At 40.3% G+C, this 26,560-nt stretch overlaps 1 protein-coding gene across 2 annotated transcripts in view; it reads right to left on the bottom strand.

Annotated features, from left to right (window-relative positions):
* pkd1a (polycystic kidney disease 1a) overlaps positions 1-26,560 on the bottom strand; it is a 71,520-nt gene that overhangs the window by 3,381 nt on the left and 41,579 nt on the right. The window contains exons 24-55 of one of the 2 annotated variants that reach the window (XM_039613368.1): positions 24,577-24,729; positions 22,182-22,322; positions 19,871-20,192; positions 19,566-19,782; positions 19,147-19,306; positions 18,886-19,038; positions 18,618-18,762; positions 17,775-18,098; positions 17,550-17,638; positions 16,861-17,173; positions 15,885-16,065; positions 15,493-15,757; positions 15,212-15,407; positions 14,832-15,002; positions 14,598-14,741; positions 14,262-14,472; positions 14,039-14,165; positions 13,820-13,930; positions 13,648-13,697; positions 13,080-13,294; positions 11,483-11,561; positions 11,276-11,391; positions 10,136-10,338; positions 8,901-9,095; positions 8,648-8,787; positions 8,141-8,271; positions 7,718-7,829; positions 7,216-7,341; positions 5,689-5,860; positions 5,308-5,598; positions 2,438-2,572; positions 46-369 (exon numbers count right to left, since the gene is read on the bottom strand). In XM_039613368.1, the coding sequence (XP_039469302.1) occupies positions 46-369; positions 2,438-2,572; positions 5,308-5,598; positions 5,689-5,860; positions 7,216-7,341; positions 7,718-7,829; positions 8,141-8,271; positions 8,648-8,787; positions 8,901-9,095; positions 10,136-10,338; positions 11,276-11,391; positions 11,483-11,561; positions 13,080-13,294; positions 13,648-13,697; positions 13,820-13,930; positions 14,039-14,165; positions 14,262-14,472; positions 14,598-14,741; positions 14,832-15,002; positions 15,212-15,407; positions 15,493-15,757; positions 15,885-16,065; positions 16,861-17,173; positions 17,550-17,638; positions 17,775-18,098; positions 18,618-18,762; positions 18,886-19,038; positions 19,147-19,306; positions 19,566-19,782; positions 19,871-20,192; positions 22,182-22,322; positions 24,577-24,729 (5,712 nt within the window). The remainder of the gene's footprint in view (positions 1-45; positions 370-2,437; positions 2,573-5,307; positions 5,599-5,688; positions 5,861-7,215; positions 7,342-7,717; positions 7,830-8,140; positions 8,272-8,647; positions 8,788-8,900; positions 9,096-10,135; positions 10,339-11,275; positions 11,392-11,482; positions 11,562-13,079; positions 13,295-13,647; positions 13,698-13,819; positions 13,931-14,038; positions 14,166-14,261; positions 14,473-14,597; positions 14,742-14,831; positions 15,003-15,211; positions 15,408-15,492; positions 15,758-15,884; positions 16,066-16,860; positions 17,174-17,549; positions 17,639-17,774; positions 18,099-18,617; positions 18,763-18,885; positions 19,039-19,146; positions 19,307-19,565; positions 19,783-19,870; positions 20,193-22,181; positions 22,323-24,576; positions 24,730-26,560) is intronic. The other variant, XM_039613369.1, reaches the window with a different exon arrangement.

The following is a 26,560-nucleotide window of genomic DNA, read 5'->3' as shown; positions in this document are numbered from 1 at the left end:
CAAGAATTGTCCTTAACAGCTATAGATATGAATCAGAATTTGTACCTCTTTGGCCCGACTGAGTCCCATCCACATTTTGAGTCTTCTGAGGAACAGTTCGACCATCTCGTAGTCTTGGAGATCCACTGCTGGGCGGTATAGTTCTGCCCGTGCACGCCGGTAGTTCCTCAGTAAAACAGAAGTGACCAACCACAGCAACACCAGGCGAAATATAGCAAAGCTTATGTGGAACAGCAGTGCAGAGAAAGTGCTGGGACCAGTAATTATCCAGGCAGGACGCCACGACAACAAGCCACACCAACCGGAACCCAGTAAGGACAGACTGGCTGAGATCACATTGCTGTAGCCGTCCAACACAGAGTGGAAGAGCTGGAATGGAAAGAAAAAGTTTCCTTTTCATCAATTCTAAGACAATATTTGAAAAATAACAAGAAATGTAAACATTACTGATGCAGTATGAGGAAAAACTATTGATCATTTACATGTGATGGGCACATGATGACTGGTAGGCAATGCATCTTTTTGGAATAGGGAACTCAAACCAACTGGTTGGTTGTATTCCGGTTATATCCCTATATAAAAATCTATGAGCTTCTGGCTGATTCTGAATGTAAATATTCAATGTGAATTTAAGATGGCAATAGAATAGAATAGAATAGAATAGAATAGAATAGAATAGCCCTTTATTGTCACATGTACAATGAAATTGTGGGTGCTCCACACTAGTTGTGCAAGAATAAAACTGAAATAGTAAGATGAAAGTAATAAACACCAAACAGGAGAAATATATACAAACTAGAGGATGATATACAAAACAAGAGAAAGGCACATAATAGAGCAGGGGTTGCAAAGTGCTTAGAAGTAGTGCAAACGACTTGATGTGAATAGAGGCCGTGTATGAGTGGCCTGAGTGATGAGGGTTACTCGGACTATGGCTCAGATTGGTAGGGTGGGCGTGTGTCCAAATAGCCCAGGGGAAGAAGTTGGCTGTGAGTCTGGAGGTGTGGCACCTGACTGACCTCAGGCGCCAACCGGAGGGCAGCGGATGGGATGCAAGGGGTCACCTGTGATGGCCCTGGACAGGAGGAGCTGGCAATGGCCTCCAGGGGTGGAAGAGGGCAGCCAGTGATTGATTTTTTTGGGCAGATTTGTTCTATTCAGTGAACTGCCACATGATCACAAACAGATTCCATGTAATTATTATGACCTCAATCAAACACAAACTGATAGCAGACCGACTCCATCTTACTGCTGTTTTAACACAGTCTTGACACACCAAAGGCCCTGTGAACCCAACTGTGAGTAGTCGCAGATCTGGTCTGTACTCAAAGTCACTCTTTCAAAAGCAACAAGAGTGCAAGACAACTGCACACCTTCTCAATAACTATGGTCATGCCATGGCATCCAACCACATTTTTGAGCCAAACGGTTATTTTAACACAGACTTCATTAAGAAGAATGTAGGCATAAGGTACTTCTGCAGTGGCTTCACTTTTCAGACCATTAAGCTAATCGACCTTTTACATACAGTCCATGCTTCTAGCAGCATGAATAATTACACAAATAATCTTGGATGGCTTGTTGTGAACTGTCTTAGTCTCTTTGTATTGCTGTGGCCCTCTTATCTGCCAAAGCAGTGATTGCTGGTTGACGTAAAACTGCTGGCACACCTAGTAGGAATGTGGCCAGAGACTGTTAAACTGTGAAGTACAAAGCATTTACCTGATGGTGACAGACTTCATCAGTAGTTGCAAGTTTGTTTGGCAAGAGTGGAAATGTAAATGATGTTAATTTGTATAGCTGTGCTTTCGCTCATCCACAAAAGAGTTTAATAGTTTGGCAGTTTTTGGCTCTTTTCTTAACTATTATTAATCATCTTACTCTTCTATCATCTGGAAATGTCATGAAACACAATTATTCTCCAGTTTTGAAGGGCTCTCTAAAAAAGAGAATTGAAGGGAACATAATGTCTAAATAAAGAACAGTTAAAAGTCTCTTGGATGAAGCGGTGCCATTTACACAGCAGAAACATTCTGCAGGTCATTATTTATTCCGTGCTGGTTTGAATAAATGACTCAAATATTGAATAAATGCTATTTGTCATAATGTTCTCGTTCAGTAAAGCTGTTTGGCAGCAAGGAAGCACGGATGCTTTCATGCTGTAACAATAAAAGCAAAGCTGTATTATGCAATCTGTGCAAAAGAGCAGGTTTATTTGAAATTCTCTAAAGAAAGTGAACTGTAGCCATGACAATGAAAGTGAACAGACCAAAAACAAGTAAACTGAACAACCTCGTGGGCGGACACACTTTGACAAGGTTATGTGCTGAGACAATGTGGACTGAATTTACTGTTTATTTGGTGTGTGTACGTGTGTGTGCGGGGGAGAAGCTGAGCCAGAGGAAAACAGAATGAACAGAGAAGAGAAAAAACTGACCAGGTGTCCCGTGTGTGAGTAAGCCAGCACCAACAGCAGTAACGCCAGAGCAACTCCCAGCAGCTCCCAGACTGAGCGCCGCAGAGCTCTGCCAAATACGGCCCACTCACGGAGAAACCGCAACTGGTGGGACGCCTGCATGAGCAAGGACAGAAAGAGAGGGAGAGCAGGGAAACAGAAAGCAAAAATATGTGTTTGGAAAAAAAAAGTTATCATGTAATTAAATCTAATTTAGCCAAAGGACACAAATGTTTCTCCATCACAAACACATTTGGAGCCATTTTGGGTTTACAATATAATAACGTGTGTAGAAACAGTCGTACCTTTCTCACAAAATAAGTGCACATGCAAAAGTACCAGGAAATTAATAAAATATGGAGAAAAAGAGCTTCCTAATAAAATATGTTACGTAAGAAGTGTTTCCATATTGAGCTCAGGCTTCAGCCTACAGTTTATCAGACAAAATTTTGTGTTCTTTACATTTAATTCAATAGCTTTTTGTTTACTTATGCAGTTCTATAAGCACTCTTTTTGTTTCTTTTAGTCTGGAAAACTGGAAATAATATGCATTTTTTTAAAAAGATTTGTTTACATTTTCTAAGCCAGCCTCATTTTTAGTGCGTACACACAGTCAAAGGTAGTTCTACACTTATACTGTAAGAAAATACAGATCCTGGGTTTATGTAAAACTTTGATTTGTGGTTTAAGCACAGATTTGTGTATATGTTGTGTTTATGAATCAAAAACAACCTCATTAATGGGCTTAAACAGCCATTACAAAGCAACAACAAAAACTTGCAATTAAGCTTAACTACTTCTGCTTACTTCCATTTAGTTCTGTTTACTTTAACAATTTTGCTGAATTCATGTTTTGCCTCTTTAAAAATAAAAAGGGCAAAAGAATATGTTTATTATTGCATATTGTTAGTTATGCTTTTTGTTCCTTCTTATTTCGCTTTGTGAGGCATCTTATCTGTCACACACTTTGAACTGTACTATATATTTAAAGACTATTTAAACTATTGTTGACACAAAACAAATGAAAAATTGAGTTAGATACATTTTTTTTTTTCCAGGCTATACTCCAACTCTTGTCCTATGACTCTTGCCAATCCCAGGCCCATATGCCCTATGACACTGGGATAGGCTCCACCCCCCTCCAACCCTGATAAGGAAAAGGGGCAGAGGATGGAAAATACTGGGTTCATTTGTTAGAGGTAAGACTTGAGATGCTCAGAGTAGGCATCACAATGCAAAAAAAACCCACTGTATGAAGGCAGACTCGCAAGTCATGTAGAAATCACAGTCTCAAACCTAAGCATCAGTTCTTCTCATAAGCCTAGTTTATGGTTGTCACATTGGTTGTGATGTCACTACAGCCTCGTCACTGTTACTTGAGGGAACACCGTCTTCTCTGCAGTCCCTCAGAAACTTTCTATAATCTGAAAATGTCTGCTCTCTGGCAAACCACGTCACAAAAACAAGAGCTGAAACCAAAATGACCAAATCGTGGCGCGCCCCAGTGACGGTGATGTCACTACTGTCGAATGAGTATAAAACAGGCTTTAAGTTACATGTGCTGATAAATCTGAACCAACTGTCAGAGGTTAAAACACACTAAGACATTTCCTGTATTTCCACTATAGGTTATTTTATTTTGGTTATATTTATAAGCAGAAATTTATCTTTTTTCCCATTTAAAAAAAAAAAACCTTTACCTACAATGACCTTAATCTCAGTAACAGTAGTTTACCAGTTTAGCTCAGATCACCTCCTCAATTCGTAATGAAGACGTTGCAAATTGATTGCAATTGATTTGATTATCCATGCTTTTATCTCTTCTCGTTTGGATTATTGTAACGGTCTTTTTACGTGTCTCAACAAATCAGCTCTGGATCGCCTTCAGTCTGTACAGAATGCAGCGGCAAGACTTTTAACTGGTACAAACAAGAGGTCTCACATTACTCCAGTTTTGGCTTCTCTTCATTGGTTGCCAGTAAATTTTAGGGTTCATTTTAAAATTTTAGTTGTAACTTTTAGAGCTCTGCACGGTGAAGCTCCCCAGTATATCTCTGACCTGTTGAAACCTCATGCTTCATCCCGAGCACTTAGGTCTTCAGGTCAGAGGCTACTGGTGGTCCCACGTACTAGGTTTAAAACACGTGGGGATCGGGCTTTTCAGGCACTGGCACCTAGGCTGTGGAACTCCCTGCCGTTGTCTTTACACTGTCTAGACTCTACTGACTCCTTTAAAAAGCAGCTGAAGACATTTTTATACAAACGGGCTTTTAATTAATTTTAACTTGTATGTCTGATCTTATTGTGAAGCACTTTGTGATTTTTACCTGTGAAATGTGCTATATAAATAAATTTTACTTACTTACTTACTACAAATGTTAAATGTATACGCTCTTTATTTTCCTGAAATAACTGAGCTCTGCAGCTCAACAGTGTGCTTGTTTGGGACTATTTTAGCTGTGAATTAACACAGATTTAGTTGATTAGTGAATATTTACAACAGCAGCATTGTGTCTGTGAGAATGACTCTGCCAGCCAGAGCAACTTAACGACACACTGATGCTGTTTTTAATTATTTCAGAGATAACAAAGGAGCGCTACAGCGATAGTGATAATTGCTTCCACAGACAATGCTTGATATTAGATTAATTTCATTGCTGCTTTTTGGTCTCAGATTGGATTTGTTGTCAATAATAACAAGTAAAAATCATTACAATTGTTTTCTAAATCGTGACTGTTTATCTTTTTATCTTCTTCAGCGCATTCCCAGATCGTTATACAAGCAAAATGTCACAAACAACATGCGATATATTTCTGTAAAACTAGCCTGGATTCCTCTCTTTCTTTCTTACCTTGAGTACCAGTATGAACAACAGCGAGGCAGACATGACGGTGTACATCTGAGTCTGTTTGGCCAGGGGGTAGAAATCTGTGAATGTATCCCGAGGGTGCTTCAGGTATGATGTCCATTGCTGTTTAGCTATTATGCAGCGGCACAGGTGTATTCCGAATACAGACGCTGCTAGAGACAGTTTACAGATACCCAGGAGTCTCCAGGCTGACAGCAGGTACCTATAGCCTTCTCTGAGGAAGCCCAATATGCCCCGAACGAGGAAATACAACACCAAGGCGAGGAGGATGATCTGAAACCACAAAGTGCCATTTTAGAAATGATACTAAAGGGAAAATGAAACGGCTGTAGTTCAAGGATTCATGGTTATAGGAATGTTTACCATTAGAAGAAGCTGCAGGTCCAGCCCTGTGATTGGCCACAGTGTGATGACAATGAGGTCAAAGCTGGACTGGGCACGCTCAGAGACTGGGAACTCAAACAGGAAGGAAAAGACAGCCAGCAGGTTTGTGTTTACGTTATAGAGAGAGAATTCCACAAACACAGCACGGGTCCTATGAACAGGAACACAACAAAACACAGAGTTAGTGCACATGATAAGATCAGGAGCCCACATTTAAGCTGATACCAATATTTGGTCATTTAAATTTCAGATTTATGACCCCACTGATATATCGGGCTCTAACCAGGACTCAAAATATTTCACACAGTTTTGGTCAGGTATCTGTTTTGATACTCTGATACTTCATTGAGCTGAACATGTTATAGGTTTAGTTTGTTTGTTAGAAGAATGACACTAACAATTATTGACAGATTTACATAAAATTCTTCCAGATGTGGGTCTTGGCCCAACTTAGAAGTGATTAACTTCTGGAATTGATCTGGAACCATAATTTCTTTGGAAAGATTTGTTTTCCAAGGGTGAGTACTCAGGGACATTTTAATGTCTTTGAGAAAACATCATCAATATGTCAAAGCAGACCAGAACCGGGGCCTGAAATCATGCACGTTGAAGGGATTTTCTGCCTTGGAGGAGGTATGTAGACTGCTCTTGTATTTTATTTACGGCAGGAAGTTTTATTTCAAATGAGAAATAAAGGGTACAAACAAAATAATTTGACCCAAATTTACTGTCTTTCTCCCCTGTGTATATCTGTACCCTAACACAAAATGTGCTGGGATTAAAGAGTTGTTTATACCATGAGTTATCATTCTCAGAAACGGTTGTTAAATGTTAGCCAACATTCTCAGTGCATTGAGCACTGGATTGTTTTCTGTGTCTTATTTTGATGTTTCATGTTTTACTGCCATTCGTTAATTGATTATGCAGTGCTTTAATTACTGCAGGCTCCAGGGCAAATTGAGAAAACAGCTCATGATCTGACAGTAAACCTCTGCTCAAGATTTCTAAAGCCAAGGCCACAGTTGTGTTTGATTCCAAACATTGTGAAATTATTAGCACAATAACCTGTACCCAGTTTCTACTCCCTCGCAAATTGCCCCTGAATTTTGGAACAACCTGGTCAATGAAATCAATGAGCATGACCTCTTTCAGGTCATATCCTCACTCCCTCACTGGCCAGATGATCTCACACTTCGCTGGACCGGAAAGCATTTGTTTTTGTTCATGGGCAAGGTTAGCATACACACCAGATGAGCAGCATGCCAACATCCAACTGAACTCCACATGGGCCAGAATAAGGCATGTTTAACTGTTTACTGGACTGAACCAACTGGACTTTGCAGGTCAAACTGGCTCAGCTCAGTCCAAAGCTACTGGTGTGAGTACATGTTTAAAAAACACTGTGTTGGCCTGAACAATACAAAGGAAAATATGTTTTAATTATTTTGATGTAACTCAGACTTTACTTGTCCTACTGCTGTGGTCATGTCTTCACATGATCACTACCTAGAGTCGAGCCAGTGCAGCTGTTGCAGCTGCTTTAAGGAGGAGGAGGCTTCTTCCAGGCTTCTGTTCAGCTGGTGAACCACATCTCTGCTGTTATACACCCCCATCTGATCCAAACGCCACACCCTAGGAAAACGTGTGGGAGAAATTACAAAAGAGAAAAAAGTGAACAGAGAACATCAAAGAAAGCCGGATGTTAAAAACAAAACAGATCATTAACATCCACCAGCTTGTTGTCAAACCATTTAGAATTAGATTTTGAGTTAATATCTACACCTTTTATGGATTTTTGCCTATTTGAAATAGCCAAATGGAAAAGCTCATAAAAGAAATCTGCAAATCCAAAATGCATGTATGAGACTTTATCTGAAAACTAATTTCTTCTGTTTTTTCTTAGTCTATCTCTAACGCTAAACAGGTTACCGATGACCTGCAAGTTAACAGTAGTTAATAACTTTTAATAGCCACACAGACACAAGCAGGTTTTCAATAATTTCCTTACCAATCTGAATCCATGGCACCAAAAACTGTACTATTATCCTCTTCTTTACTTGGAGATATGACCACGTTCTTTCCCCAAAAAGATGATGTGTTTTCTGACCTAAGAGAATCTGCTAATGGAAAAGTTTTGAAAAGATTACAATGACGTCAATCTGCATTTATTTAATCAGTTTACCCAGAAAAAAGAATGCAAACATAAAATGCAATTCAGATAATAGTCAGGATCCTGAAATATTAAACATATTATGTATCTGACTCAGTAGTACTACTGAAGAAAGCTACACAAAGAAGCAAAGAAATGTACTTCAGCAAAAATAGATAATTCAATAAGTCTGAGATATGCTCTGTCAAAGAGCTCTGATGTAGCTCCAAACAATTTCACATCTCAGTAAAGGTAAAGATAGTGGCCACAAAGAAATCTCACCCTGTGTGTCACGGATTTGTCGGAGCCTCAGCGTGCCGAGTAACACGCTTCCTGTGTCTCTCAAGAGGGCAGACTCATCCAGGAGCCGTGGCAACATGGAGTCATGCAGCCACGCTAGAACATCATCTCGGCTAAAAAAAAACAACACACAAGGAAGGTGTGGACGCGGACTGCTGTCAAACAGGCTGAAGAGGAACATACAGGATGGTCGTGCCCACTCAGTAAGACTTAACACTATAATAGAAGACACTCTAGAGCTGAGCACAGGTAGTTTGTGATATATTTTCACAACTGATCTCTTTTATTTAAAAAAAAAAAAAGAAGACAAAATCAGGTGAAATCCTGAGAGAAAATCTGCTGCCATAAAATCCTTCCTAAGACTTCTCACAGTTTCTGAAAGTCTTATGAGCAAGTCAGCCTTGACAAATGAGAGCAGCAACAATGTTTCGGAAACAAAGAAAGATTAAACCACGAAAATATCCCAGCTCTATTCATGTGCATTCATACCTGCTGATGTTGTGGTACTCGGGCGTGTGTAGGGCTCGCTGCAGCTGAGTGCGCAGCCTGAGGCTGTGAGTGTCTTTGGCTGAGTCGGAATAGTTGAGAAGCAAAACGACCAACAGGAAAAACATATAGACCAGAAAATTCTGAAAATAAGAGAAAAGAATTCTGTTATTGAGCACCATTTTAACATTTAAATATTGAAAATAGACTCCAGCATCATCTCTCTCTAACCCACTATATTCTCTTCCTCACTGACCTTCAGCATCGTGTGCAGCATGTGGACCTTGCGGGCCTGGTGTCGGGCCTGAGACAGAGCAAAGCCCTGTGGAGGTCTCACCCTCGGTACCCGCTGGACCACTCTCTCCACCCTGGGGAACTCCACCAGCACATCCTGGTCCTCGGGACGCAGCCGGCGCACACACAGTGCGTAGTAAACTGCTTCACACAGCACCTGTGGCGCAGAGGGCAGAGAACTTGTTATGCTAGGCAACCAATTTCAAAGCCCAGATTTTTGATGTTACATTTACTCAACCCAAAGTCAAATGTGTGATCCAAATCGATCCGCTCGAAGGAAAATTGGACAACCTACTATTGACACGACCACGGCCAGATGGCAATTTAGTGAAAATGAGTGTCTGAGACATTGAAAATGTAGAAAAACCTCGTGGGAACAATCAACTTGTCCTTTCTAAACTCATTTTAAACGTTTTAAGGGTCCAAAGTGGTGCAATTATACATTCTCTAAACCTGCTTTAAGTGTGTTTTTGACACTTAATGGTACTGTAACAACACAATATTATCAGCTTCTAAAGATGGTGTGGTGAATGTGTTAGTGATGCCTTTTTAGATTCACAGCAGATATATGAAACAGCCTCAAGGGTCTGAATAAAGCAGCCAAAGTGGGAAGTGCCAAAAATTGCAGTTCCACTTGAGGATGGCTCTAAAAGCGAATCAATCCCCATAGACGCCCATGTTAAAATCCCCAACATTACTGAAGCAAGAAAACAAATGTTTTGAGTATTTAAAGATGTTTTAAAGTTAAGGACATGAGTGCTTTGACTAACACGTCCAAATAAAGTACTTCTGGATCAAGAAAAAACCAAGACAGCAGTGAGCAAAACACTAAAAATGAGATTTTACTAAGGACTCTTCAAAATAATGGCTGATGTCATGGTGGCTACATCTGTCTTTTATACAGTGTATGAGCTGCTGTCTTCATTTGGGGGCACTGTATCTTGTCACTTCACTTTAATTCAATTGATATAGGCCCAAATGACAACAGGAGGTTTATATTGTAAGTTAAAGACCCTACAATAATACAGAGAAAAGCCCAACAATCAAACAACCCCAATGACTTGGCATGCACTTGGCAACAATGGGAAGAAAAAACTCCCTTTTAACAGGAAGAAACCTCTGGCAAAACCAGGCTCAGGGAGAGGCTGGGTTGGGGGTAAGGGAGCTGAGATAGGACAAAAAACCATGTGTCTTTACCTTAATTGGCTCCAACAGTAGAAATGAGCAGAAGAAACTAGCAAAGCAGGAGATTAACCACATCATGGCAACATTCTGACTGAACCCATAGCCAGCCCAAACTGAAACACCATTGGCCAGAGCGATTCCTGCCCAGCTGCCCCACATGGCAGCACGTCCACACCAAGGTGGAAATCGTCTTGGACGACACACGTCTGTTACAACTGTGAAAAGAAGAATAAGGTGCCAAAGACAAAACAAATACAAATCATCAGGCACTGAAAACTTAGAAATAAAGAGACTTTAGGGAGTATTTAAGCGTAAAACTATTTAACTAAAAAAATTTAGCATTTTAATGATCCTTTTAGACTCTTTGAAGGTTATTTCGCACTTTGCAAAAGAAAGCAGAGTTCTTAGAGACTTTGAGTCTTCAAGGACTTCAAAGTCTTTTCAATTAATAATGTCATTAGTAAATATATCAAGTTTCCAGAGGAAGAATAAATGACGTTGTAAGAAGTTTGGAGCTGTAAAAATGTGCCTTTTCAATTTACCTTTTCTATCGCAACCAAGGACATGTGTCACTTATTAAACATTCAGACTGCAAAATGAAAGCACAATGCACAGACGCTGGTTTCACATCAAAGCACAACTATAATGGCTCAGTCACACATCTGGCAGTACAAGAGTGATTACTCTGTGAAAGTAACAGCCTTTTTTCTTTTTAAGAGTAATCACCAAACTTTGCTTTGCCTAATGAGAGTTATAAGCCTTCTAAAACCCTTGGATAGGTGATTTATGTGTCCTCTCTCACTAATCTAAACAAAGAGACAGCAGGACACTTTAAAAATAGAAACTCTACGGGGGCAAAAAACATCTGGATGGTCTTTTTAAAGGGACAGTTAAAATCAAATCTGCATATTTTTCCCCTTGGCTGTAGTACTATTTATTATAAAAGTCTGCCTTCTCTTAATTTGTATTTTACAAGTCAGTGTTTCATTAATAAAATATTTATTTTTGAGAATAATTTTCTGAATAAACTATGAATCTTTAAAATGTGATGAGACTCTTTAGTGCATTCTTAATTGTAATTCCTCAAAGTTTAATCAGTACGGGCCTCGAATTTGAATTTTACTAGATAATTCAAACTGCCTGCACACACACCTGTGTTTGAGGTGAAGGCTGTCTTTGGTGGGTCCCGCCTCACAGATTCCAGAAGAAGAGGGTCATTCAGCTTTGTTAGGAGAATCACTTCAGTCTTATCCTCAAAAATGCTCGACCTGCAACGCAAACAGTGGCAACACAAAATCAAGCAAATCTACACAGGTCTCAAATGATTCTGGGGAATTCCTTGTCCCGAATATAACTTACAGGTCAGCCATCTCGCTTTCATCTGCCTGAGGAAAGAAGTTCTGTCCGTCTGCCAGTATGTGCTTGATCAGATCTTCATCTGTAAGAAGACAGTGTGAAACTGGATTGTCATATACATTCATTGAATTCATTCATTAAATGAACTCGCTGCCATGTCTTTCTGGGGTTTCTGAAATGTAAAATGTTAACTTTTCTCAGTTATTAACATGGTCATAAACGATCAAACTACTCAGCTATGACAGAAAACCACTACTGAGGATACGCTCTATGATTACAGACACAATTTGTGTAATTCTGCCTCTCTGCACTACCTCAGAGGATTTTAAACCAAACAATCAATTTGTGATTGAAGTGACTTTAATCTTTAATTCAAGGGGCTTTAAAGAAATTTTGCATGAACTGTTCAGGAATTACAACAATTTTTACAAACTGAACCCCATTTTTAAACAGTCAAAAAGGATTCGCAGTTGGCTGACATGGTTTTCTTGTCATTTCATGACAAATCAAGCAGAATATCAATATCTGAAGCTGATTCAAAGCATTGAATTTGTATTTTGTAGTTTTTCAGTGTAATGTTGAAATGTAATGTTTCTACTTCCTTTAGGGGTCTGTATGATCCTCTTCATATGGTTCTCCTGAGGCCTCTTTCCCCTTGTTTGGCAGCTCCATATTCATATATCATACACACACGTTTTTCTAGTATATCCACTGTCCCTCCTCTGTACATGTCCAAATCTTAGCCTTGCTTCTCTAACTTTGTCTAGGTGGCTGCAGAAAAACCCTGACAGAGCATCACAGTGGAGGAAATACAGCATATGGTGATGTCCACTGATTCTTGATATCAACTAAAGTGCTTTTATTCAACAATCAAAAAATTATGTTCTAATTTCTAAAAAAACAATAATGCATTACTTTTGTTAAATCCCTTGAATTCAAACTGAAAGTCCGCAGTTCAATTGCATCTTCATTTTTTGGCATAAAATCCACTGTGGTGTGATACCAAGAAAAATGGTAAATGGTAAATGGCCTGTATTTGTATAGCGCTTTACTTAGTCCCTAAGGACCCCAAAGCGCTTTACACATCCAGTCATCCACCCATTCACACACACATTCACACACTGAATGTGTGTGTGAATGTGTGTGTGAATGGGAAAACCACAAAATAACTTACTGTCCAAAAACAGTTAGACTACACGAACTGTATGAAAATAAATAACTGAATGATTATTTATTGTGCACTTTGTGTGTAGTTTATTTTCCTAAAAAGAAATGAAAAACAAAAAAGATGAATCTGACATTACTACTATAGCTTTTAATGCAATATTTGCTTTTATAGCCTTATTGTTTGTATTTCTTTAGATTTTCTGTAGATATTGCTGTACATTTAATTCCACAACTTTCATCAAGTGAAAACCTGCTTTCATCACATTTAGCTTAGGCCATTATGAGACGCTGCATACAACTTCTAATGATCTGTTGTCCATCTATGGCCTTTTTAAGAAAACTAAATTCAGTGTTTCTGAAGTGTTTTCACAAATATCCCACTTTTGCTCACAGAACATTTGATTTAATACTGCAGCCTGTTTGCTTCAGTTACCTGAAGAGGTGAAATATTTGTTGCGTTGCTCAGCGCCTTCTTCATCATCAGGGTTAAAGGCCATGTCAACACCGAGGTGCCTGCTGCCCTGACCCCTCTTCAGCCTGGGCATCCCTGCCCCATGCCCAGCGCCTCCAACCACCGATGTGTCACTCAGCAGCTCTGGCCAGTCTCTGTCCTCCGTCTCCTCCTCTACCATGTCCCAGCTCTCCTCACTAAAATGCACAATGAAAAATGTTTGTGACTCAGACTAACTTCAGCAAATAATTCATTTGCTCTGAAGGTCATTCCAACAAAACAAGTTTGTCAGAGAAGAATAATGTTGTTGTCATTATTCTGATAAAATTGTTGCTTTCGAATTTAGAGTTGTTTGGTGAAGAAAATGTTTCGCTCACTTCACATTCAAAAGACAGTAATTTTAAAAAAACGTATATTCTTTAAACTTTCACATCTCTTGTAGATCACAATACGATGAGCCATTTCCACTTTATTCTTTGATTCTCACAGCTTGCTTTTCCACTACATCTGTTTTCCAACATAGGTCGTTACCTGAAATAAATATGGTTACCTTTTAGTTGATGGAGTGGGCAAGTCCACGTTGGTCTCCTCTGAGTTGGTCTGAGGAAACAGAGATGATGGATGGAGAGAGACACAGAAAAACATCAATGACCTGAAAAGGTGAAAGTATAATCTTTCCCAAATCTGACTTTTAAACCCCGTGTTTTCGTGACAGACTTTACCTCGCCATTAAAAAAGAGGAAGGAACTTCCTGCCATGGAGTTGTCCAGGAAGTCATCGATCTCCACTGACTCCTGGTCCACTTGTTGTGTCACCTGCTCCACGGTCACACACTATTGTTTACAGATACACAATTGCAGAGGAAATATTCTGCTTTATCCAGGGCCTTTGAAAGACAAGAAAGCTTGATCATATATCACATTTGGTAAGGTTTGGGTTACCTTGCTGCGGCTCATTCTGAACAGCGTGAAAACAAGCAAGTAGAAAGGGTAGACAATCAGACAGGTGACCACACCTGCTGCCACTGTCTCGCCGTTTAATGATGAAGACCTTGACACAGCCCTCGGGCTGAAGGACATGATTGCATTCATTAGAAGTTGCATGGTGGGAATTTACAAAGAGAGACAGACAAGACAAAAACCCCCGTCATACCCATTCACGTACCCGTATCGCTTGTCCACCACAATGCTGTACCACAGAGTGTTGGCCAACAGGAAGAGCTGGAGTAACAAAGCACAGCACGTGGCTCTCTGCAGGCGGGTAAAGGGGCTCCGGGTGGGCCTCTCCCACAGCGAAACCCACAGGTGACTCTCACACAGTGCCCTCTGCAGCTCATACCGCAGGAGGCGAGGCAGCTGAAGAAGCACGGCCTCCTCTGGGAAGAAAAAATAGAAAGCAATACACTGGAGTGAACAAGCTAGCATTATCCATCAAGCAGTTGTTTTACTGCACTCAACATTCAATTATTTAATTACACGCCATCTAATCGCAGTTCCTTACCTGAAGCCTCCACCTCCATCTCCACCTGTCCATGAGTTCTCTCGTTGTCCACTGACAGCCAGTCTTCCACCAGAAAATAGTAGCTGCTTCCTGTCTGCAAGTCTTTTACCAAGACATACTGTAGCTTCCATGCTGGAGACAGACCTGAAGAAGGGGCAGCAAATAATGGTTACAGATGGATAAACATTAATATACAGACTCTGCTTGGGCTCCTTCTGTTGTGTGTGTCTTTACCTTTATTGTCATGCCAAATACGTATTTTCCAGACATTGCCCAAGCTGGTGTCTGTAGCAATATGAAAGATGTCGAGTGCATTGCGGGTAAAAGCCCCTCTGCTGTCGAGATGGCGATGTCCGCTACGGCCTTCACGCCCATATAAACTGATTCCAACGTGAGCCGTGGTGCCTGGATGGAAGAGAGAGGCAGTTTGCATGAATTCTCTTCATTTTTTGACGTAGGAATTGATTTTATTGAGTTTAAAATTTGAACTGTTATGATTTGCCTTATTTTCTGTCATACATACACTGTTACAGTGAGGCATGATGCTCATATTAAACATGGGTTTCAAAAATGACGTCAAAATGACATCTACCTGTTACGTGGTTTTATCTCACCTGCCCCTTGGTTCCAGCCAGTTTTCACCTGGACCTCATACTTAAAGAGTCCATCTCGGCCACAGAGTGGAACCACACCAGCCCGCCGTAGATCCAGCTGGTCCAACTTGTGTAAGATAGCCGCCGCTACAACATAGCATATTAAGCCCAATAGACACACCAACAGCACGACCAGGCTTGGTGCTCCTGAACGCTCCTGAAGGAGGGGGAAATGGTTTGAGTGTTTTTTTTAATTTAGTGCACATGCACAAATAGTGACTGGGATTTAGTGAGATACTGACTGGCACTTTAAAGCTGATGGCATTGGTTGGCACAAACAGGCCTGCGGCAAAGGATGTGAGGTGCTTGGTACGGCAAACCGCTCTGCTGGAGTTGGTCTCTGCTAATGGCACCATGCCATCTGTCCGCCACTGCTTTTCACTCTCACTGAAGTACTGACACAGAGAAGCAAACACCCCGACCTCCAGACGAACATCCACGGGCAGAGAGTCAGAGCTGCAGGGCGTACTCACGTTGATAAAGTAGTCCAGAGTGGTGTCGTAGGTCCTATGTAGCAACAGGCGAAATTTTTGCAGATAAACAAGAGACAAGGACAGGAGATGCCAGCCATAGCAAAGTTACTGCATATTCATGCGCACTGTATTATAACGCTGCAAATGAACAGAGTTCTTACTCTGGTGACAGGAAGAAGGTGTAGTCCCTGTGGTCGAGATCTTGCCCTCTGGTCATATTGAGAGTGATACGTTTTCTGTCTGTGCAGTTGAACTCATTGGGTTGTTCGTGGGAATGGAGGTAGGCGGTGATGAATGGCTCCTCTTTGTCATTCTTTTCTCTTTCATACTTTTCTTTTACATCTAGGAAAGGAATGAAAATAATGAAAGTAACACCAACACAAAAAATACACAGTCAGTAAAGAAACAAACAAAGACACAATTTAGCTTTAGAAGTACAGACTTAGTCACCAAATGACAAGACCAGACAGCTTTACAGTTCACTCCCCCTGTTATTTCATCTATACTATATAAAGTACATAATGTTATTGTCTGGCAATTGCCATAGCTGTATGTTTGCAAGCCCATTCAGAATCCATACTGAGGCATTCATATATTGCAATAAAGTACTGCACAGAGTCACAATTACATATTTCTGGCATTATAATAACATATGTATCTTTCAATTTGAACATGCTAAAAACAACACTAAATCCCTTTTTTCATTCATTCCTAAAAAAAAAAGATAAATTCCAGTTACTTGGACGATTAATATACATTTAAAACACCTCCAAATGATTATTAGCTTAATCATCAAGCAGCTCAGACTGAGCAGTGTGGAGACAAAGTCAGAGAGGCAAGGCTGATGCGGTCTGAACATGCACAAAGGAGGATAGTCAATGTATTGGACAAGGCAGGAGGAAAAGAGGAAGACACAGAAAAGATTCATGTTTGTAGTGAAGGAGGACATGCAGAGGATTGATGTGACAGAGGAGGATGCTAGGGACAGGGTGAGGTGGAGGCAGACGATCTGCTGTAGCACCAAATAAGGGGAGGAACCAGAAGAACGAAACAAAGAGATCAAGCATATTTTTGTATTAAAGAAATTAGTTTGCTCAGTTCTACCTACTAATGTTTGTGATAAATGTGAGTGCTCACCTTGGATGGTGAAGTTGAGCTGCACAAACAGCCCTGCCTGTCTGTTGCCGTTTCCTGCGCTGACCCTAACGATGACAGAGTCACAGTGGCTGATGTTAACGGCCCCCGCTGTGGGTACTCCTCCAGTACCAGAACCTTCAGAACCCACTTCTCCAATGCTACTATTGTTAATGGCAACTGTGATGGCCAGACTATCATCAAGACCAGAGATTGGGATCTGGGTTCCATTTTCAGTGCGAAACTCCATGGATGCCACCTCGGTAGAGATGGTGTAGTTGGCCACATAGTTGAAGGGGAATGGGTTGGACTCCACCTGGATGGAAAAAGTTAATAAAGTAAGTAAAAGTGAAAGTGAGGATCTTTTATCTGAAAACAGAATTTGAAAAAGACCAAAAAGAAGGACACAGTTCAGGCAAACTCTTTCAGTGAATGTGCTCATGACAGACTTCGGCACAAACAGCTTTCATGCTGCCAAGTTCTTTGACAGCCATCTTAGGAGAAGGTTCAAAAGAAGAATTTTGTACTTGACTTAGAAGTTTCTGCTCTTTTAAGTGTTTTCTGATGTTCAAAGAATGATGTCAGCGTATGTACAAGTAATCCCTGTAGGGCCAAAAGCTCGGACCTCAGAAAGCTGGTTGGTTTCAGTTTTATTCTACTTGAGTGTCTGGTTGACAATAACATGAACAAACCTGAAAAAGTAGCTGCATGATGCTTTTTCCAGCAGCAGCTCTGCCCAGACGTTTGTTGAAAGCTCGGGGGATGGAGAACAGCTGGCACTCTGGTAATATGAAGAGAGAGGAAATTAAACACTGTCACCATGCACATGATTCTTCACAGTTACAGTTTATAATGTCCAACTTTCTGCAGTTTATAGTGAAAAATTCCAACCTGAGACACTAAATGCACAAACAAACCTGGGCTGTTGTTGCCATGGTAGCAGAGGAGACTCTGGGGGTCTGCCAGTTTTCCCGTGGCTGCTATCTCAGCTCCCCTCAGAACGAGTGGCTCCTCGTTGAGTACGCGGCCGTGCATGAGGATCAACATGAGCACCGAGGACAGACTGTAAGCCTTTGCTGCCACACGCAGAGGGTGTGGCTCCAGTGTGTCTAACACGGTGTTTCCATACTCTTCACCAGAGGAAGAAGGGGTTGAGATGGACGGGGGTGAGGAGGAATCCAAATAAGCAGCCTGGAGGTACGAGTAGGAAGCTGACTGACTGACTTGATGGATCAGATCACCTTGTAAAAAAAAGAGAAAATATGACATAAGATAAAGGTAAATTTAAAAAAAAAAGAAAAAAAAAGACACGGCCCTCAAAACTTAACTAATGTGTTTTTGAACTGTTGGTGCACGCAGTATTGGTGACTGCTCATTTATTTAAGGAAAAATAAAATCATAAATAGATTTTTGAGAGTAGATTCATTCAGTTATGTAATCTACTCAACTACACCACTTACTAGAATCTGGAAGCGCTGTATTACTGAGCATTACACGGCTCTAGTTTAGCTGAATTTACACAAATGCACTGCTTTTAGACCAATAAATAAACCAACTTTTACTTCCTTTACAGATCAGCTATGTTATTTAGTCATAAGTAACAACAGTTTCAAAGCAATATCCTCAACTTAGCAAAAAATACACAAAAATATTGGACTGGGTAGAAGTTCCTAATTAGTGTTGCAGTTAGAGCCTCATGTAGAAATGAGCAACACTGTCCTACAAATGCATTTACAGACACACAGCAGTTTCGTTCTTACCCATGATGTTCAGGATGTTGTCAGCTATTTCAGTTGGAGTGACGACGCCCTGCTTGGTGTCTGTCTGCAGAATGTCCAGCATGGACTCCAGCTTGTTCAGAGTGCTGTTCTGACACTCCTCACAGATGAACTCTCGACTTACCGCCTGGAAAAAAGACGCATGCACATTCACTCGTAACTGATTTGTTTGCATTCTTGGCTCTCCTCTTCTGTTGCAGCCTTAATAATTTCCTTTAAAAATGACCCCGTTTTCTCTCATCCTGCTCACCGTGCACTGTGCGAGAGCAGCGGAGGTCTGCTGGATATCGCTCACAGTTGTCAGATCCAGAGCAGTCAGAGCTCTTGTGATGTTGCTGCGGACTCTGACTCTATAATTGCGCTCATCTCGGGATACGCGTGACGACTGACTGGTCTGCTCGTACTGGGAGAAAGTAAATGCCGATATAATTACCCCTCATGTGTTATCAGCTGTTGTGTGACTTGACAAATGATTGCATTAATCACTGTTTTATGGCTAGGCCTCTCTTACCTCATTTAGGACTGTAATAAGAGCCAATGATAACTCTCTGACCCTCTGGGAATCTCCCTGCTCCAGAAGCTTCTTGAGTTTGCTGTCTGTCAGATTGGAAAGCCAGTGGGGAAGACTGCTGTATTCAGGAGGTGGATCTGGCAGTACAACCTCAATGGTCCTGGACACAAACGGGAAAAAAACACAACTGAATATAGAGTCTGAAATGTCACCTTATGCATGTGGAACAGCAGTCATTGGTGAACAAGAAGAGCAACAATAACAGAAATGTTGCTTCTAGATGCCATGAAACTCAACAACTGAGCAAAAACCTTGGGGACTGTAGTGATTTCTTGAAACACTTCTAGCTAAAAGTGACTTAAAAAGATTCAGACTGAAGGCTCATCATAAGTGAACTAAACCGAGTAAAGCAGAGTTACTTGTTAAGTGACATGATGGCAGCTCCCTGGTGGTCCTCCACTGTGATGTACACGTATACATGATGTTGGCCTATGCTGAAACCTGGAGGCAGGAAGGCCGAGTGCTCTGGACTGCTCCCTTTGTACACGCAAAAGTCCTCACAGTATTCTTCTTTGCAGCGTGTCACTAGCAGACTGTACAGCAATGTAGTTTCAGAGTCCCCCAGATCACTGTAACCTAAAGGAGTAAAATTAATGCAGGGTCAAAAGACAATAATCACTATAAAGGATATGACAATTAAAAAGTCACATTTCCTTCTTCCTACCAGAGCAGTTGAAGTGTACGCGGTCCAGCAGTGTGCGTATCCTCCTGCCTTCACCATCTAGATCCGCGTAGGCCACTCCTGCCTCCCCTCCAGCTCTCAGGTGACATTCCCCACCTGCCGGGGCCTTGTTGTGATGCAGTGTGATAGAAGCAGCGCCCTCGCCATTTAAGCTGCTGTCAGTCACATGCAGGGTGAAGACATAGGAATCATTATGCCGCAGGACCCCCTGCCGTAGCACCAGATTCATACCGTCGCTTCCTGTCGTGGTGGAGGAGGAGTCCAGGACCAGAGTCTCATTCTTTAGCGTCATGGCACTCCAGCGCTAAGACAGAGAAGGAAAACAGCCTGTAACTCTCTGTTCTTGATATTAGTGATATCAGTGATATCAGTGACACCAGTGTGCTTTTTCCTGCTTGAGTTGCAGTTGAAAAGATGAGTTGGGAACACACAATAGATCATAAAACAGTTTGACGGTTGGCCGGATAATCAGGTTAACAGCTTTAAGGGGCAGGTCATTTCAAAATACAACTTTTCAAACAGCTCAACCACCACACAAACAAACTGTTTCGGTTTAGTTCTTCTCAAAACTGATGAGCTAAATTTAAATCTGCCAGAGGAAAAAAAACACAGATGGAGAAATATGTAAGAAAGAGTGGACAGGAGACTGAGATAAGAGATCATTTTCAAAGGTAGGAACTGCTCAGCGAGTGGAAACTTTATAGACTGGAATGTCCTCATTTATTTTAGATATTGGATACAGACATTTAGTGCAGGCTGAAACTGACACGTTTGGAGTACAGTGGTCCCTCATTTATCGCGGTAGTTACGCTGTAACCCGCGATAGGTGAAATCCGCGAAGTAGCCAGCTTTATTTTTTACAATTATTATAGATGTTTTATAGCTGTAAAACCCCTCACTACACACTTTATACACTTTTCTCAGACAGGCATGAACATTTTCACACTTTTCTCTCTTGTTTAAATTCCAAACCCTTGTAGAAAAATAAGTCCAGTATTACAGAACGAAACCAAAGGCACTCGTAGGTGCAAAATGTTTCATTGACATTTTTGTGTTTGTTGGAGAAAACTTACAAACATACAATGCAGCACTTCAGAGTCACACTGCTAGCGATAGAAGAATAAGCTGAACACATTCTATACTGTACAGGAGACACGGCACAAGATTGATTGACAATGGTCTACAGCCAATCAGGACGCAGAACACAATGCGCTGTAAAAAAACAAACAAAAAAACCCAAAACAAAAAAACATGCAAAATTGCACAAAAAAAAATCCGCAAAACAGCGAGACCGCGAAAGTTGAACCGCGTTATAGCGAGGGACCACTGGACTGGTTACATCTAGGGTAGTGTTACTAGACATGAGGGAGGCATTCTGATGTAACTCTCAGCAATAAGTGTATTCCTTAAAATGTCAAACTATGCCCTTTAAAGATGGATAGCTTTTAAATCATCATGATAATAAAATAACTATTCTTAAAGTGCTCAAAAGAGGCGGTAACCTTTGACCCGTAATTTTAGCTTTTTCCTTATTAATAATTTAGTTCCTCTTGAGAAACTTTTTTTCTACAATTTATGTGTACAATTTTTCTAAAGCGTCCATATCCATGTTCACACATGCATGACAAACCTGACATTTTTCCAGTGAGTTAATCTTGTCTGTCTCCTAAGTTCCTTATAACTTATAACTTAGAATTGCAATAAGTACTGTATAAACGATTAGACGTTAAAACTGATGACGTGTAAGTGAGACAAAACTTGCTAAAGTTGTTTCTTTTCAAGCTGATGGATATCTTTCCCTTCACTGAAGACATATTAGTATGTAATGACTACATATATTGAGTCAGATATGTGTAGAGAGTCCCAAATTCAAATATACTCCAGTCAGTATGGATAGTATAGTGTAATCCTAACAAAGTGACACTGGTTATCCTGCAGCTGAGCAAAGTCAGCTGGTAGGTGCAGTTCAAACTCCAGAAACTCAATGATTGTTTTGTCTTTCAAATTGGTTCCTTATGTAAGTTCAACACAACATATTCTCTCTGGCTCAGCTTAAGGGATGACCTCATTCTCACGCCCACACACTACTGCCTGCATCACAAATCCCAGGGAAAGTCTGAATTAAGGAGAGAGGTGGGGCAGCAGAAGAAGAAAGAGAAGAAAGGGACGTGGAAACGTTGACTTCACTGTTGCTTCTGTGGTGCAGTGACCTCATTTTGCTGAGACATAGAAACAAATTTTTTGCCAGATTCTGCCCTTAGAGCTTGATGTCAGTGTTTGTGTGAGTTTTTACCACACGAAGAACGCCGTGGCAGTTGGTGCAGGTTCCTCGGAGGTAGACATACGAGTTCTGGCTGACCTCGTAAATCGACTGGGCCTTACAGGACACACACTCGAGATACACAATGGGAATGTGGCCGCTTTGGACGAGCACCTGTTACAAAAACAGACATACAGGGATGCAGTCACCACGATCTGAAAGGCAAAGTTTAACCACCTGAAAAGAAAAAGTTATATATGTGCACATTTGGCTTAAATCAGATGTATGCATATGAATATGCACAATCTTTAAGGAAAAAAGCAATATTGTTTATTGAACTACTATTTTAAAGAAAATTTCGTGTTTAATCCTTTTTTATTTACTTGCATTTCTAAACAGTGATCAGCACACAGAACAAGAAGTCTTGGACCGCAAATCTGCAGCCTGCACTGGAACCCTCAAAATATTTGCCATGGTTCATTATTACAATAGGAAACATTTGTGTCATGCCATGTTATGATGGCTGGATCACAATAGCTTTTTTGTTCACATTTCTTTTCTTCTTGCCCTGCTTTACACTTTAAGCTCCCTTTCCCCTCTCTTTAAACCACCTTTCTTCTGATTGGCTGCCCCAAAGTTAGAAAAGCAGAGGGCTGTACTACAGCGAGATGTGAGAGGAATTTCTTACAGAGAAATGTTGAGCTTAAATGTCCTAAAAGTAGCCATATTTTTACCTGGCTAAATCACTGTGGTAACTTGTGCCGAACACAAACTGGAAACAGTTAATGTTCACAGTTTAAAATCGACTAGTTGCGTTTTGTTGTTTCTTTTATTACATCCACCAAGGAGATTGTGTTTTTGGTAGCATTTGCAGGTGCGTCATTCTTACTGTCTGTAAACACAATAGCGCGAAAAAATTTTAAGAAAGTACTATATAAAGATTTAAAATATCATGTCCCATCTGACCTCTCATTCCAGGTAAACAGACTGATCTCAAGGTCAAAGTGATTATAATGCTATACAGAACTATTTACTATTAAAACTACATTCCACACTTCCATTTGTATTAATTCATATATAGGCATATGGGGAGTGATATATAGGAATTCTAAATACCATATTACGTTGGACCTCTCACTTCAAACTTTCATAAAATGTCTTTTATCTTTAAAATTGTACTTAAAATGCTACTGCCTTTGTTTCTATTGGCAACATTTAGGAAATGATGCAGGTTTATGTGGATTCTAAACATCACATTACAGTTTGCATCCTGCCTTTGAAGTGTCTTTCTTTCAAGTTGACCCCAAAACGCTTTTCAAAGAAATGACTTATATCCACATTAATAAAAAATAAAATCCCATATTGAAAATTATGTCAGAGACTGAGCTGTCTTGGCGAAGGTTTGCACTCTCTGATTGCTTCTTGTTTACAACATGTTTTAAATGCAATATAGAGTCTCTGCTGGGCGAGTGCATATTATATGTGCACCTTGTTAAGCTGTACATTACTAACATCACAAATGCAGAATGTGTATAAATGTTAATTGTTAAATGTATCCAGTCTAAAAATCTCAGAGCTCCCATCTGCTGTCATCAATTTAAACAAGCTGTTGAAATGAAGAGCCAAGATCTTATTCAGCATTAAAACAATTAACTGTAATTAAAATGTTTAGTTTACCGTTCTATACACTAAATCTCTAAAAGATTAATGATTTTCTTAGCATTAATCTCTTGTTTTATTTGCAACACTGTTCTATTTTATTGCTAAATCTTTATGTTATTTATAGATTTTCATCACCACTTTATCATTATCTGATAATGTCTCTGAGTAGGTAATACTTATAGGGATCATTTTGTGTGACCCATGAAACGCCACATTTTTATGAGTGTGCACAGAATTGGAAGCAGAAATCCTGGATTAACACAGCAAGTTGATAACTGCTGTTTTGATACTCATCATCTTTAACTAGGGTTTTAGATATTGTTGAGCCACCTCATGCAGACAAGACCTCATCTTGTTGAAAATCCTTTGTAGTATATCTCTCAGGTGGACGTCCACCTAAGGTGACCATCTCAGGCACACAGTGAGTAAAATAAAATTCGGAATATTCAGAAGTATTATAAGGATTATAGGGATTACCTGCAAGCTTTGGCCATGTTTAATATGTGAATCAACCATTTCAACAGTACATATGGCATAAAATCAATTATTTATCTAATATAACTAATTAATAACTTTCACTGGTGATCAATTAACCAAAGGTTGTGAAACATATTTTTTTTAGAAGAAGCATTATTCTCAAGTAATAGAAAGAACATATAAAGAAAAAATATAAAGACTGAGCAAAATCTGTGTATAACTTAATGAACAGATTGATTCTTCTGATGCTATTAATATGTATATAATATGTATATAAAAGGAGACTTACAGTCTGTGTGGTGGACTCTGGTGCCAGGCCATCTTTGCTTATGGTCAGTTTGAAAGTGTATTCAACCTCAGCCTCCAGCTCTGAGCCAGAGATCCCCAGCACAGGGCCGCTGGAGCCCAGGCCGAAGTTCAGGGTGGAGCAGTGCTCTGGACCCTGAAAAGAGAATTTGCAGCAGTTTTTTATTTATGTAGTCTGTCAAGTTGTAAAAAATCATGTTCCACACAGTCTCAAATTCATTCCAACAAACACACTTGCATTTGTAAACTATGGCCCAAAATAATTGGGGAGAGATTAAGGGAAAGCTGACCTACAAAAATAAGTTTCCAGTATTTCTTTCAAATAAATCGCCGACCCGACAGCATCAGGAAGGCTGTTCCAACGTTTGGGTGCTACAGCAACAAAAGTCTGATCACTTTTGGGGCTGTAGCAGAACGTGGCGCATGGAACAATTAAGAGATCTCGACCAGATGATCTCAAATTTGCTTGCAGTTTAAGTCTCAGTAGCTCTAATAAATAAGCAGGGGCCTGTCCATGTTGTCAGTTGTTAATAATGGGATGTTAAAGTGGATTCTTAAGCTCATTAGAAGCCAGTGACGGGAAGAGAGAATATGTGTGATATGAGAGTGCTGCCTTGTTTTTTTAGCAGCATTGCTGCTGTGTTGTGCACCAATTGGACATGAGAGCTCTGATAGATACATGCAAAAAGAAAGTTGCTCTTATTCCAGCCATTATTATTGTAAGAAACACACCAACGTGGTCAATTATTAATTGGTGGAGAGTGCTAAGAAGTTTAAGGCTGCGGCCTGGATTTTTCAGTAGTACTAACAGAGGCTGTATCAGAGGTTTTTGCTGCCCGTGGGTTCTCATTAGCACAGGCACAGACAGAGACCAGGTAGAGCAGCAAACAGACTTTGCATAAACACACACTGCATAAACTAAAACCCTATGTGCTCCACTGGAGCTTGCCTGGCATGGTGAGGCACACTCAACTCTAAGCAAAGCTAAAGGAATATCGTCTCCGTAGTTTGGTGCAAAGCCCACCATCAGTTATGAGTCTCAGCATGTGTGTCATCTTGTCTCAGCATGCTACTGCATAAAAGGGGAGGTTGATTAGCCAGCTTGCAACAGGTGAGTCAGTCACCTGGCACTGCTCCCGTACCATTCTGCCCAACCTGTTCTCCTGCAGCTGATCTAAAAACCACAGGCCATTACCACAAGGATAAAATCAATCAAATACTCAATCAACACTTCCTGTTATATTTGATAAGAGTTTAAATATATTTCATTATTTTATCTAGAGAAAAACATGGGGAAAAGGTAAAGAGGTACCCGCAAACGGAAAGAGGATATGAACAACTTCAGACCACAGATGTGCACTAAAAAGCCAATTTAATGTCTTCAATATCAGAGTTTTCTGTCTCTCTCTATTTTTACATGGCTAAATCACCACAGTAACTTATGCTGAACAGTTACATTTAATTTTTAAATGTATCCAGTTAAACTTTTCAGAGCTCTAATGTGCAGCCACACTTTAGAAACACATGTAAATAGCAGCACTGTGAGTATAGCATGGAAATAACTGACGTGAATTGAAATGTTTATTTTAAAACTCTGAGTGACAGATCCCCAGATTACTGATTTTCTGCACCATTAATATTTTTTCTTATTTGCAACAGTGTCGGATTTTACTTAATTGTTATTTTTTATATTCTTTACACCTTCTCGCCATTTTATCGTCATCATTATCTGATAACATCTCTGATTGGAGCAGGCAGCACTCATAGAAATCATTTTGTGTGCCCGAACAGTCGCCTGACCTGAAAAACATCCATTTTAATGTGAGCGTGCACAGAGCCTGAAGCAGTAAGGCCTGTGTTGAAGTTCATTCGCTGTATACCACTCATCGTTTGTCAAAGTGTGGATAACAACGGTACAAATGTATTCCTATAGAAGAGCAGTAGAGCAGTTCAAGTTTAGTGTTTAG

This window comes from Oreochromis aureus, linkage group 6, assembly GCF_013358895.1.
Source record: "Oreochromis aureus strain Israel breed Guangdong linkage group 6, ZZ_aureus, whole genome shotgun sequence".
Classification (NCBI taxonomy): Eukaryota; Metazoa; Chordata; class Actinopteri; order Cichliformes; family Cichlidae; genus Oreochromis; species Oreochromis aureus.
Note: the sequence above shows the minus strand (reverse complement) of the source record. Positions and strands in the feature narration are given on the sequence as shown.